Raw genomic sequence first — 13,801 nt, 5'->3', positions numbered from 1 at the left:
TTTATTTATTTATTATTATTATTATTTTTTATTTTACAGAATCCTGTTCTTCATCCTCTCAACATGGCCATACCATCTCTGTTTTTTTCTTCACCTATTCCACCATAATTTGTGTTGTCTGCACTGGTGCTCATATAGTATCTCCCATACACTCATTCTCCCATCTAGTCATTTGTGATGCCTCTCACAAATAACTCAATTCATAGTATGTACTCTTGATTGTTGTGTCATATATTGTGTTCAGGTGTGTTATTCAGGATAATACAGTGGAACCTCGGTTACTGAACATCTTCCTTTCCAGACAACTCGGTTTTTTAACAAAAATTTTAACTCATAATTTCTTCGGTTGCCGTACCATAATTCAGTTTTCAAACAAAGTTTCTTGATTTCAAATACTACAAGATGCATTAAAAGCTGCCATTTATTGCCATTTATTACTAATTTATAGTTTCTATAAATATTTCCTTCATTTTTATATACTTGGAGGAAAGACACAGAGGGTAAGACTAATTCAATCTTTGAGATAAGTTAAATGTGATCCAGCAGAAGAACCTCAATGTAAACAAACAAGGTTCAGCACTCATGAGTAATCCTGAGCTTCCTGTGGCTTTCTTTATGGCCCACAACATCATCACTATTGAACAACTGCATTTTCCTTGTAGCTTTTCACAGCAGCAAGATGCCTAAGTGTTATGATCACCTTCATTTTGATGGTGAGTGGGTTGCTCCTCTCTGTGTCACTCTGTAAGGCTTCCCTCACTTGAATGGTGACAAAGAGAATGCCTGCATGGTCTAAATGATATCTTTTGATGAGTTTTGTGTCACTAAGTTCATTCAGTACATCCTTTGTGGATAAAAAATTCCTAAGCTGAAGATATTGTGGAGCGGCCATCTTAGCAGTAGGAGTGTCAGTCATTCTAAGACATGGTGGACGGGTGTCTGAGAACGGATTAATCTGTTTTACATTGATTCCTATGGGGAAAATAGTTTCAGTTTTCAAACATTTCGGATTTGAACGGCTTTCAGGAATTAATTAAGTTCAAAAACTGAGGTACCGCTGTACTATTCTTTAGCTTTCTCATTGTCTGCATGCTTATATTTCTCCCTGAATTTTGTCATTGTTATTGCTTTTTTAGTACTATTTTTTATATTATTGCCTTTGAGTATTTGTGAAATACAAGTAAATGCTGTAGCTGTGAAAACAATTAAAACCTAGAAGCAGCAAATAGAAAATCACAGAGATATAAACATATGTGAGTAATCTATGATGTTTGGTTAACAGAATTGTCTAGGCTCTAGAGTGTATTCTTTTAAGGTTGGAAAGAATAGACTGTAGTTAATATTACAGCACTGTTTTACATTGTGAGATCTAAAGTAGGTGGCATAAAAAAAAACAAAAAAAAAACATATGATTATGAACATTTATATAGCCACCAGTGTAAGATGTCATGAGTTCAGTAATATCCAGGTGTAAGATGTCATGAGTTCAGTAATATCCAGGTGTAAGATGTCATGAGTTCAGTAATATCCAAGTGTAAGATGTCATGAGTTCAGTAGTATCCAAGCATAAGATGTCATTGTATGGTCATGCCATGGCAGTTCAGTTGTGCTCGTGAAGGCTTCTTGTTTGCAACTCTTGCTTCATGGGCTGCCTTGCTCTATTTTCAGTTTTATGATGCAGCTCCCCATGCAGCTACAGCTGGCATCTCCATCAGCACGGGAATGGGTCACCCGTCAGAGGGAAAATGTTCGTCCCTGGACAGTGTTTTTCAGCACCCAGAAGTACAAGGTAAGCAGAACAGAGGCCAATTTATATTAATGTGTCTTTCCTTGATCTGTGTTTTGATTTCAGTTGATGATAAGGCTTTGTGAAAATTAGAGAATAACAGTTACATAGAACACAAACTTTAGAATAATTTGATGTGGCTGAAATACATGAATTCCAGAAGATGAGTTAAAAAAAAATTAAAGTTATTTGGACAAATGAGAGAAATAGCAGGGAGTGCTGTAAAAAAAAAGTGAAATTCATGACCCACAGGCCTCATCCACTAATTGAGCAATAGTCTCTCAACACACTCATTATCCAAGAACTTTTTAGCCAGTAAGACAGTTTTTGTTCATTATAGATGAATTCAGAAATAAATAAGTAAATAAATAAACAGGATCTTTGAATAGAGAAGTATGTGATGGCCATGGTTTGTGATGAGATCTGTAATAAATATTTTCTTATGTAAGAGGGGCACTGGCCATGGGCAAAAAAAAAAAAAAAAAGCCAAATGAGGTGCCTGTCCCTAAAGAAAGGTCAAAAGTATCATCCAAAATGGGGGATAAGTGTCTTGAGACTTCCTTCTTGAAAGAGTTCAAGTCATAGGAAGGAGGAAATACAGAAGCAGGCAGGGAATTCTAAATTTCACAAGTAAAGGAATGAATGATTGAGAATAGTAGTTAACTATTGAGAAAAAACTGGCAGAGACAACTCAGAATGCCTAACTTCATAGAAGCTGTTTTAGCAAGAGATGAGATGTGAAGTTTCCAGTTTAGATTATAAATAAAGGACAGACTGAGGATGTTCAGTGAAGAAGAGGGGGATAGACGAGTGTCTTTGAAGAAGAGAGGATAGTTGTCTGAAAGGTTATGTCGAGTTGACAGATGGAGGAGTTGAATTTTTGAGGCATTGAACAATAATAAGTTTGCTCTGCCCCAGTCAGAAATTTTAGAGAGATCAGAAGTCAGGCGTTCTGTGCCTTCCCTGCATGAATTGTTTACTGCAATCAAAGCTTTGTGCCAGACTCTATCAAAAGCTTTTGATATGTCTAAGGTAACAGCAGAAGTTTCACCAAAATCTCTAAAAGAAGATGACCAAGACTCAGTAAGGAAAGCCAGAAGATCACCAGTAGAACAGCCTTGACAGAACTCATACTGGTGGTCATCTAGAAGGCTGTGAAGTGATAGGTGTTTAAGAAGCTTCCTGTTGAGGATAGATTTAAAACCTTTAGATAGGCAGGAAATCAAAGCAATAGGATGGTAGTTTGAGGGATTAGAATGGTCACTCTTCTTAGGAACAGGCTGAATGTACACAAAGTTCCAGCAAAAAGGAAAGGTCGATGTTGATAAAATAGAGTTGAAAGAGTTTGACTAGGCAAAGTGCAAGCACAGAGGCACAGTTTCACAGAACAATAGGAGGGACCTCATCAGGTCACAAAGCATTCCAAGGGTTTAGGCCAGTGAGAGCATGGAAAACATCATTGCGAAGGATTTTAATGTGTAGCATGAAGTAGTCAGAGGATGGAGGAGAGGGAGGAACAACCCCTAAATCATCCAATGTAGTGTTTTTAACAAAGGTTTGAGTAAAGAGTTCAGCTTTAGAAATAGATGAAATGGCAATGGTGTCATCAGGTTGAAATAAAGGAAAGATGAAGAAGCAAGGTTATTGGAGATGTTTCTTATTTGGCTAGGTGCCAGAAGTCATGAGGGGGGTTAGATCTTGAAAGATTTTGACATTTTCTATTAATAAAGGAGTTTTTGGCTAGTTAGAGAACAGACTTGGCATGATTCCAGGCACATGAGATTCAGGTGATGGAAGGCTCAAGTACCCTTTGTGTGCCACCTCTCTATCATGTATAGCATGAGAATAGGCTGTGTTAATCCAAGGTTTAGAAGGTTTAGGTTGAGAGAAAGAGTGAGGAATGTCTGCTTCCATGCTAGACACTTTCATCTCTGTTATGTGCTCAGCACACAGAGACAGGTCTCTGACATAGAAGCAATAGTCATTCAAAGGAAAATCAGCATAATACCTCCTCAGGTGCCCCCAATTAGCAGATGCAAAACCCCAGAGGTACCTCCACTTTGTGGAATCCTGAGAAGGGATTGGAGCACTAAGACAAGATACAGATATGAGATTGTGATCTGAGGAGCCTAACAGAGAAAATAGGGTAGCAGCATAAGCAGAAGGATTAAAGGTTAGGAAAAGGTCAACAATGTTGGTCATATCTCCAAGACAGTCAGGAATATGAGTAGGGTGTTGCACCAGTTGCTCTAGGTCTTGAAGGATAGCAAAATTAAAGGCTAGTTCACCAGGATAGTCAGTGAAGGGAGAGAAAAGCCAAAGCTGGTGGTGAACATTGAAGTTTCCAAGAATGGATATCTCCACAAAAGGGAAGAGAATCAGAATGTGCTTCACTTTGGAAGTTAAGTAGTCAAAAAAAAATTTAGTCAGAGGAGTTAGGTGAGAAGTATACAGAACTGATAAATTTAGTTTGAGAGTGACTCTGTAGTCATGGTCAGGTGGTGGAAAACTCAGAAGATTCAAGAACATGGGTATGAGAGCAAGTTAAGCCATTGCGCGCATAGATGCAACATCCAGCTTTGGATTGAAAATGAGGATAGAGAAAGTAGGAGGGAACCAGAAAGGGGCTACTGTCAGTTGTCTCAGACACCTGTATTTCAGTGAGGAAAACATGGGATTTAGTAGAGGGGAGGTGGTGTTCTACAGATTGAAAATTAGATCAAAGATTGTGAATGCTGCAGAAGTTTATGAAGAAGAAGGTATCAAGACACTTCCAGAAGGGCAGTCTGACCTGGGGACATTTGTGGTCCCTTCCTCAGATGGGGATTCTGAGGCTGGTGTAGGAGTCACTATGATAATTTTGAATTTTGAGTGAAGGGCGTGTGTGTGTAATTAGGTTCATGTAGTTTTTTGTGAAGAAAGAGAGTTGTCTTTAGAGGAGAGGAGTTAATAAGACAAAATGCTTTTGATTCCACCCTGTCTAGAAGAACGGTATGAGTGGAACTCCCTCATATATGTGAAACGTATACTGTGCGTGGACAGATGAGGACCCTGTACAGAGTTACCATGTGGTGGGTGATAAAAGCAGATGGAGAGTACCTAACTTCATAGAAGCTGTTTTAGCTAGAGATGAGATGTGAAGTTTCCAGTTTAGATTATAAGTAAAGGACAGACTGAGGATGTTCAGTGTAGAAGAGGGAGACAGTTGAGTGTCATTGAAGAAGAGGGGATCATTATGTGGAAGTTTGTGTTGAGTTGATAGATGGAGGAATTGAATTTTTGAGGCATTGAACGGCACTAAGTTTGCCCTCCCCCATTCAGAAATTTTAGAGAGATCAGAACTCAGGCATTCTGTGGCATCCCTGTATGAGTTGTTCAGTTTCTGAAAGGTTGGATGTCTGAAAAGACCTGGAAAAGTGCAGAGTGGTATCATCAACATAAGGAGTGGATGAGGCAAAAAGTTTGGCTTTAAAGGTCATTGATGAATAATAGGAAGAGAGTGGATGATAAGACAGAACCCAGAGGAACACCACTGTTAATAGATTTAAGAGAAGAACATTGACCATCTACCATAGCAGCAAAAGAATGGTCACAGAAAACTTGAGATGAAGTTACAGAGAGAAGGATAAGAGCCATGGGAAAATAGTTTGGAAATTAAAGCTTTGTTCCAGACCTTATCAAATGCTTTTGATATGTCTAAGGCAACATTGAAAGTTTCACCAGAATCCCTAAAGAAGGTGACCAAGACTCAGTAAGGAAAGCCAGATCACCAATAGACCAGTCATAATAGGACCCATAGTGATGATCATATTTAAGGGTGTGAAGTGACAGATATTTAAGACTCTTCTTGTTGAAGATAGATTCTGAAACTTTAGAGAGGTAGGAAATTAAAACAATAGGACAGTAGTTTGAGGGATTAGAGCAGTCACCCGTTTTAGGAACAGGCTGAATGTAGACAAACTTTCAGTACTGGCCCTAACATTCCTGCTTTCATTCAGAATTCAAGTACCTCATTCTTGCCTCAATCTTCCAGGCCATTCACACTCAGTCCCACTCATTTGCATACTTACCACCTGACTGGCTTTTGGCAAACATTAACCCTTTATTTTAGACAGATAACTGGACTGACCCTGCCAACTATTACCCCATCTCACTGACATCAATTTCTTGCAAAATTTTAGGTCACAAAATACATGTACATAAAATTAATCACCTTGACACAAAGAAGATCCTTAATGACACACCAGTTCTCATCTTTGACATTCATGTGAATCGCAACTCTCTACTACATTTTATGACATTGTAGGACAGCATTTTGACCAATAAGACATTAAATAAGTAGATGCTGTTGTACTCAATTTTCTCAAAACTTTTGACAAAGTCCTCCACAAAGGATTGACACATAAATTAAAATACCATTGTATCTCTTCACTGGATCACTGCATTTTTGACAAACAGGACTCAACTTGTTCTACTCAACAGTTCTTCATCTGACGCTGTTCCTGTTTCTCCAGGTGTTCCTCAAGGCACTGTTCTAGTTACCTTACTTTTCTTACTATACTGTATATCAGTGATCTTCCCCACCTTATTTTTATACTAGACTTTTTGCAGATAAAAGTTTACTGTTTACATAGAGTAGTAAAGACCAGTGGTGATTGTAGACCTGGATCCCCTCCAGCAGTGGGAGCATGCCTGGCAAATACATTTTTGTCCTGACAAATGGAAACTGTTACATGTAATGTGGTCACACAATCCTATCCATCACACATACATTCTTCATAGTACACAAGTAGAATCAGTTCCCACACACAAATATCTTGGCATACATCCCTCCACCAGCCTAAAATTTGGTACCCTCATAAACTTCATCTGCTCAAAAACCGACTGAACACTGGGGTTCTTGAGGAGGAACTCACACAGCTGTACACAGGACATAAAATATGTAGCATACAATTCACCTGTTAGACCAACACTTCATAATGTGGAGAACATATTAACTTCAAGGCAGCCAGGTTCATTTCAAACAATGACTTATGAATGTTTAGCATTACAACACAAAACAGCAAATAAAAATGGATCACCTTTTCATATGTAGACAAGCGCACAGACTTATACTTATTTACAAAATCACAAATAATTACATAGACTTAGATACACATAAATACTTCCAAAGTATTGTGTTGTAGGATGGCAGGGTTTCAGTGTTAGTGAATACCCTCCCCAGTGAGAATTAGCACTGATTGGCGTTGGCCACTACTACCCTCATGCCTCATACCCATCCTGCACACCCACTGCACTCACAATCCAGCTTCATCAAAGTTCACCAAGATGCTTGTGAATTCACTGCTTTTCATTCAGTGTGCAGATATTATTTATAATTTATCCATAATTTTGCTGCACTTCCATTTGTCACTGACAGATGGTGAGGGGTAGGAATAGGGAAGGGTGCTTTGAAGGGCATTGGCACACATGTCTTAATCCTTTGGAGGTCAGGAGACCACTTGGCCCTGTCTGTGTTGCTTCTCCTGTTTTCATGTGCCACAACTTGAAGTGAACTGTGCAACACAGACTTGATTTTCCAGGACACCTTGGACAATAGTATATTTTGCTTGTCAAACCTCTCATGTGGGACTTGGGCATGAATCAATTTTTAATCTTTTAGTGGTTTTGGTGGTTGGTTCTTTTCATTTGCTTCTCATGTTGAATGAAAGCCTCAGCACCATGACTGTATTCAAGAAATCACTGCTTACTAACATCTATTATATAATTAAGGAATTTCTGAACAATAAATGAATTCTGGAGGATGCAATGAATGCAAGTTTTATGAACCACACAAGAGTCTTCTTTTGAAAGGCACATGGTTCTAGTAGCTGATCAGCTAATTCTACACATCCCATTTTATCATTATATTTTTTTCAGTCTTCCGCCGTTTTTTTTTTTTTTTTTTTTTTTTTTTTTTTTTTTTTTTTCCTAGGATACAGTTTTCTTACTAAAATATCTCTTGCATTTTTAACAATGTTTACTGTTTACTTGGTGATAAGAAATGTATTTTTTCTTGTCCTGATGCTTTACAAGTACATAGGATACTACCTTGTCTAGCAAACAATGATGTCTTTCTGGTTTCTCACTTATAATGCTCTTGGGAGGCCCTTTTCACTTCACACAATAGCTGTCATTATAGTTTTACAAGTTTGTAAGTAATTATATATTCTGTGAAGTATACCATTTATTTGTCATTACATGTCATCCTTGATATAATAAAGTCTTCATCAAATAGACAACAGTGTCTTCCAATGCTTTTAGGTGTGCAGGTATGAGATGATCTATCTTATTTTTTATTTTATTTATTTTTATTTATTTATCTATTTTATTTTATTTTATTTATTTATTTATTTATTTTTTTTATTTAATTTAATTAATTAATTAATTTATTTATTTATTTACTATTTATTTTTATTTATTTATTTTTATTTATTTATTTATTTATTATTATTTTTTTTTTATTTATTTATTTATTTTTTTGCAGTAATAATATTTCAAATTCCACAAGTAACCTTTCCATGTATTACCAGAAGAGCAAAGTATGTTTTTTGCACCAAGGTTTTATACACTATCTAAAAGTAAGTCTCTTCCATAAAATCAAGGCCATATCAACAGCAGTGTGCTTGTGTGGTTATACAATTGACATACACTTCTCCCTTGGTAGATCCAAAAATAGTTTAATCCCAGTACATTATTATTATTTTTTTTTTTTCTTTTACACTAGAGATGGAAGAAAGCCTGAGGCATCTCATAACTGTAAGAAATTTGTTTATGCTCATTACTTTGTTACAAAATATTTGACGTGCCTATTCATAGAACATCACTAATCCAGTTCTGAGAAAATTGCATTTGAACATTGGTATTTTCATCCACAATAAAGATGTAGGAATGGTATTTGTTTCATTAAAAACCCATAATGTTTTGAAGAAATAAAAGATCCTAGGATCACAATTTCTCAAGGTCTGAAATAAAAGGCAGACATAATTAATATCAGTAAAACTGCTATGTTGATCTTGAAACCATAATATGCATACTATAAAAAAAATTTTAATGTCTTCATTTGAATGTCTTCATATTAAGAAATAATTCCTTAATATGACCTAAGGAAATTATGCTGATGATAAATAATGGAACCATAGATATCATCCACTCATAGCTTATTTATTAATGGGAAAAATTTACTTTATTTTGATGGAAAGCTAGTTCACTTCCCTGATTTACACAATCTGAAAGGGATGTCATGCAGATTCAAGGGATGAGTGTATCATATACATTATGCCATGAGAATATTGAATTAATTCTCATTTTATATGTTTTTTGTTTTATTCATCTATTATGTTGATAGGCAGTTTTATTGTATTTATTATTTTTTCCAGCTACCACTTAACGCCCAGAGATGGAGCAAACGTATGATCAAGAATATCGAATACTTCCAGTCAAACTATATGTTTGTCTTCATCGTCCTTATTCTTTATTGCCTGTGAGTATCTTACTTTGGAGCTTGAGTTGTATAGCACTGTATGGTTTTGGTAGCCATTTTGCCCATGATTGTTGTAAGTAATGGAAGAACTTGGGAAGAAAACAAGAAAATCTAGATAGCATCTATATTTTATTCATTTTCTTTTATTATTTTCTCTATGTTCTCTTCCTGAATTTTATATGAGTGAACAGAAGTGGGAATATTTTAGGTATTGTCATGTCATCCATTTTGTATGGCTGTGAGGCATGACCATTTCCTGTCAGTTTATTAATATATAGTACAGGTTGCAGTTTGTGGCATCATAGTTAAGTTTTTTGAGTGCTATTAGGAAGGTACTACTATTTAACAACTCAGACTTTGCCATATCATAGCCATAGCCTTCATGAAGCTTCTTGAGTACAGTAGTTGTCTACTTGTTTGGTTACTGAAGTGTTAATATAAAATTATTTACAAATGATAGTACATTCAGGTCTCTGCAGACATGGAGATTCGATTCTGCTATCATCCCATGTTAGATGTGATTCATGTTAGAGTTTTAATTAAAGAAATAGGAGAAAATAACCTTAGTCCTGACCTGCCTGAGACAGGCCTCAAAAAATTTTTGATATTTCTAGAGTATCTTTAACATTGTTTTCCTACTTATAACTGAAGGTAATGAGTACATAGGAGTTCATAAAAAAATCTAAAGGATAATGAATAAAAACTGGTACAGTACAGTAACAACCATTTAAAAATTATGCTGAGTCCATCCTTCTCTTCACTAAATTAGCATCATTGTATATGGTGGCAGCGGCGGCTGCAGACCACCCATCTCACATCACTTTAGGTGGCAAGGCTGGCGGCAGTGGCAATGGTGTTCTTGCTCTCCCAACAGTATTACTCTACTTCACATTATGGACTTCACTGCAGCTTGTTGCAGCCCATCCCTGCATTAGACTTTAAAGTCCCTGTGTTAGACTATGTCTTGTAACCAAACTGACCCCCTGTGTTAGACTCAATTCATGTTAGAATATTGTGCATTAGCAGCGACCTGGCTACATATACCTTTGCCAGCTAGGGAGAAGCCAGTATCCACTTACAGGTGTCTGCTGCTTGCCCAGCAGCTATTCCCCCACTGAAAGATCTTAAGCTTAAAGTGACAAATCTTCAGAAAGGACTGAGATCACACACCACACACCATGACAGTAAGGCCACAATCCCTTGCAATACATCCTGTATCTACTTACTGCTAGGTGAACAGGGGCTTCTCATTAAGAGGCTCACCCATCTGCCTCTGTGCCTGGGATTCCAACTTTGGCCTTCTTGGTTGTGAGCCAAGCATACTAACCACTACACTATATGGTGTATGTGTGTGTGTCCTTACCTAATTGTATTTTTATAGGATTGAGTCAAAGTATTACTGAAAACTTCTAAAGTTCATCACTGTTTCCTTTGTTGTGTGTGTGTGTGTGTGTGTGTGTGTGTGTGTGTGTGTGTGTGTGTGTGTGTGCGTGTGTGTTTACCTAGTTGTAGTTTACGGGAGGGGAGTAATCTCATAATAACCCGTCACTGTATCTATCCAGTTTGGTCTTAAAGGCATGGACAGTTACAGCATTGACAACGTCTTCACTGAGTTCATTCCATTTGTTCACACTTTTGTGAGGAAAACTATACTTTTTGATGTCTCTTCTACAGTTAACTTTCTTCAGCTTCTTACTGTGTCCCCTTGTGCTCTATGTCTAAAGTTAAAAAACATTCTTTGTCCACATTTTCCATACCATTTATCATTCTATAGATGTTTATTAAATCCCCTCTCTCTCTCTCTCTCTCCCTCTTATTTTGAAGGGTAGGAATTTTCAATATTCTTAATCTCTCTTCATAGGTCGACTTACTCAACTCCAGAACCATCTTAGTGACTGCTCTTTGTACTCTTTCAAATTTTATAATATTCCTCTTTATATGGAAAGACCACACCACTGCCGCATATTCTAATCTTGGTCTTATCATGGAAATCAACAACTTTTTTATCATTCCTTCATCTAAATATGAGAATGCCATTCTTATTCTTTTTAACAAATTCATTGTCTCTCCAGTAATTATATCAATGTGTCTGTCTGGAGTCAGATTTTCAGTAGCTGTTACTCCCAAATCCATTTCCTTTTTAGATTTCAGTAACTTCATACCATCCATCTCAAGGTGATATTGTATTCTTTTCTTACTCTTACCAAACTCCATTACTTTACATTTACTTAAATTGAATTTTACTCCATCTATTTATCTTTTTTAAATCATCCTGCATTACCATACAGTCATTTACATTTTCTACCCTTCTCATCAGCTTAACATCATCTGCAAATAAGTTCATATAACTCTATTTCTTCATTTATATCATTCACATATGTTACAAACATTATCGGTCCCAACACTGACCCCTGTGGGACACCACTAGTTACTTTCAGCCAAGATGAATTCTGGTCTTGTATTACTGTTCTCTTCACTCTATCATCCAGATAATCCTCCATCCACTCCAGCAGTCCTCCTCCAATTTCTCCATAATTTTTTGTCTTCCATAGCAATCTTCGGTGAGGTACTTTGTCAAACGCTTTCTTCAAGTCTAAGTAGACACCATCCACCCATCCATCTCTCTCCTGTACAGTATCAATTACCCTGTGTGTGTGTGTATTTACTTGGATGTATTGTACAAGACACGAGCCAAAGCTCATTTTGTCCTGTCTCCATAACCATATTTATCCAGTTTCTCTTTAAACATGTGTACACTGTTTGCTGCAACCACCTCTTCCTTCAAATCATTCCTTATTTCAAATAGTTCTATACAGGAAGCTGCATTTTTTGATGTTGCTTGAGGATCTACTCTTCCTTATTTTCTTTCCATGTTCCCTCAACCCTCTCTCTCCCTCTTACATCTGTCATACCAAGTCATTTCTGTCTATTCTGTTTATATTGTTTACTAATTTGTATATTGCTATCAGGTCTCATTTTTCTCTTTTTTCTTGTAGTGTTGGTAATCCAGTCTCTTTAAGTCTTTCTTCATAGCTTCAGACTTTCAGTTCTGGTACCATCTTTGTCAATATCCTCTATATTCTTTCCAGTTTTCATATATCTTTTTTTTCTATGTGAAGCCCAAACTATTGCTGCGTATTCCAATTTAGGACATATCATGCTTGTTATGATTTTCTTCATTACTTCTTTATCTAAATAGTTAAACACCACCACAATGTTTGTTAACAAGACATATGTAGAGCTGAATATTCCATTTATGTGTCTTTCAGGTGATAATGTGTCCTTAATCATTACTCCCAAATCTTTTTCTTTGTTACTTTTCCTTATTATTTCTCTTCCAATCTTGTAATTCCATGAAGGTCTCTTTTTACTTTTTTCTTATTTCCAACATGTGGCATTTTCTGGCATTAAATTCTAGTTTAAACCTTTGGTTCTATGCATGTATCTTGTCAATATCCTTTTTTAACTCCTTGCAGTCATTTTCATCCTTTGTTATTTTCATTATTTTTGCATTATCAGCAAACAGGTTTATATAACTATTTAGATCCTCTGTCTTATCATTTACATATAATTGAAACATAATGGATGCCAACACAGAGCATTGCAGTACCCCACTTGTCACTCTGCGCCAACTTGATTTTAGTGTCTGATTTGATTACTGTTCTCATTTCCCTCCCTTGTAAATAATCCTCCATCCATCTCAATGTTACTCCCTTTAGTCCTTCTCTATACTCTAGCTTCTACATAAGGCTTTTGTGGGGAACTTTATTGAATTATTTTATGAGATCCAGGTATACCAAGGTATATCAACCCATACATCCCTCTCTTGTGCTCCATCTATTACTCTCGTGTATAAGCTCAGTAGATTTGTGACACATGATCTCCCTTTTCTGAATCCAAATTGCTTTTCTGTAATTATCTTTTCATCTTCTAGATATTCCATCCATCTATCTTTAATTCCTATTTCACAAAGCTTGCTTACAATACTTGTTAGTGACACTGGTCTGTAATGTAACAGTCCCATTTTATTTCCCCCTTTGTATATTGGGACTATGTTAGCTCTTTTCTATTCCCTTGGTACTTTTCTTCTTTCAGTGAGTTGTTAATTATATCACATATGGGTTCCTCCATTTGTTCTCTACATTCTTTTAATATCCATCCATTTACTTGATCTGGTCCCATAGCTTTTCTAACATCCAGCCCTTCCAGCAGTTTCTTTATTTCTTGTCTCTTTATTTGTATCTCCTGTATCCCCTCATTCTGTGATATCACTTTCAATGCCACAAAATCGGATTCCTTTGTAAACACAGATTAAAAACTCATTCATTAGTTCACTCATCTCCTCAGTAGTTTCATAAGTTCTTCCATCTCTTTTTAACTTGTTTATGTCATCCCAATGTTTAATTTTTTCATTCACATATCTGTAGAAGAGTTTGGGCTCTCCCTTGCATTTTCTTACAATGTCACTTTCAAAGTTTTTTTCTTTTCTTCTT

The 13,801-nt window shown here is 36.4% G+C and overlaps 1 protein-coding gene across 4 annotated transcripts in view; it reads left to right on the top strand.

Annotated features, from left to right (window-relative positions):
* LOC135103729 (prenylated Rab acceptor protein 1-like) overlaps nt 1–13,801 on the top strand; it is a 45,745-nt gene that overhangs the window by 11,657 nt on the left and 20,287 nt on the right. For all 4 annotated transcript variants that reach the window (XM_064010386.1, XM_064010387.1, XM_064010390.1 and 1 more), the window contains exons 2-3: nt 1,669–1,789; nt 9,205–9,308. In XM_064010386.1, coding sequence (XP_063866456.1) covers nt 1,669–1,789; nt 9,205–9,308 — 225 coding nt within the window. The remainder of the gene's footprint in view (nt 1–1,668; nt 1,790–9,204; nt 9,309–13,801) is intronic.

Source organism: Scylla paramamosain, chromosome 9 (genome assembly GCF_035594125.1).
Source record: "Scylla paramamosain isolate STU-SP2022 chromosome 9, ASM3559412v1, whole genome shotgun sequence".
In the NCBI taxonomy this organism is placed as follows: domain Eukaryota; kingdom Metazoa; phylum Arthropoda; class Malacostraca; order Decapoda; family Portunidae; genus Scylla; species Scylla paramamosain.
Note: the sequence above shows the minus strand (reverse complement) of the source record. Positions and strands in the feature narration are given on the sequence as shown.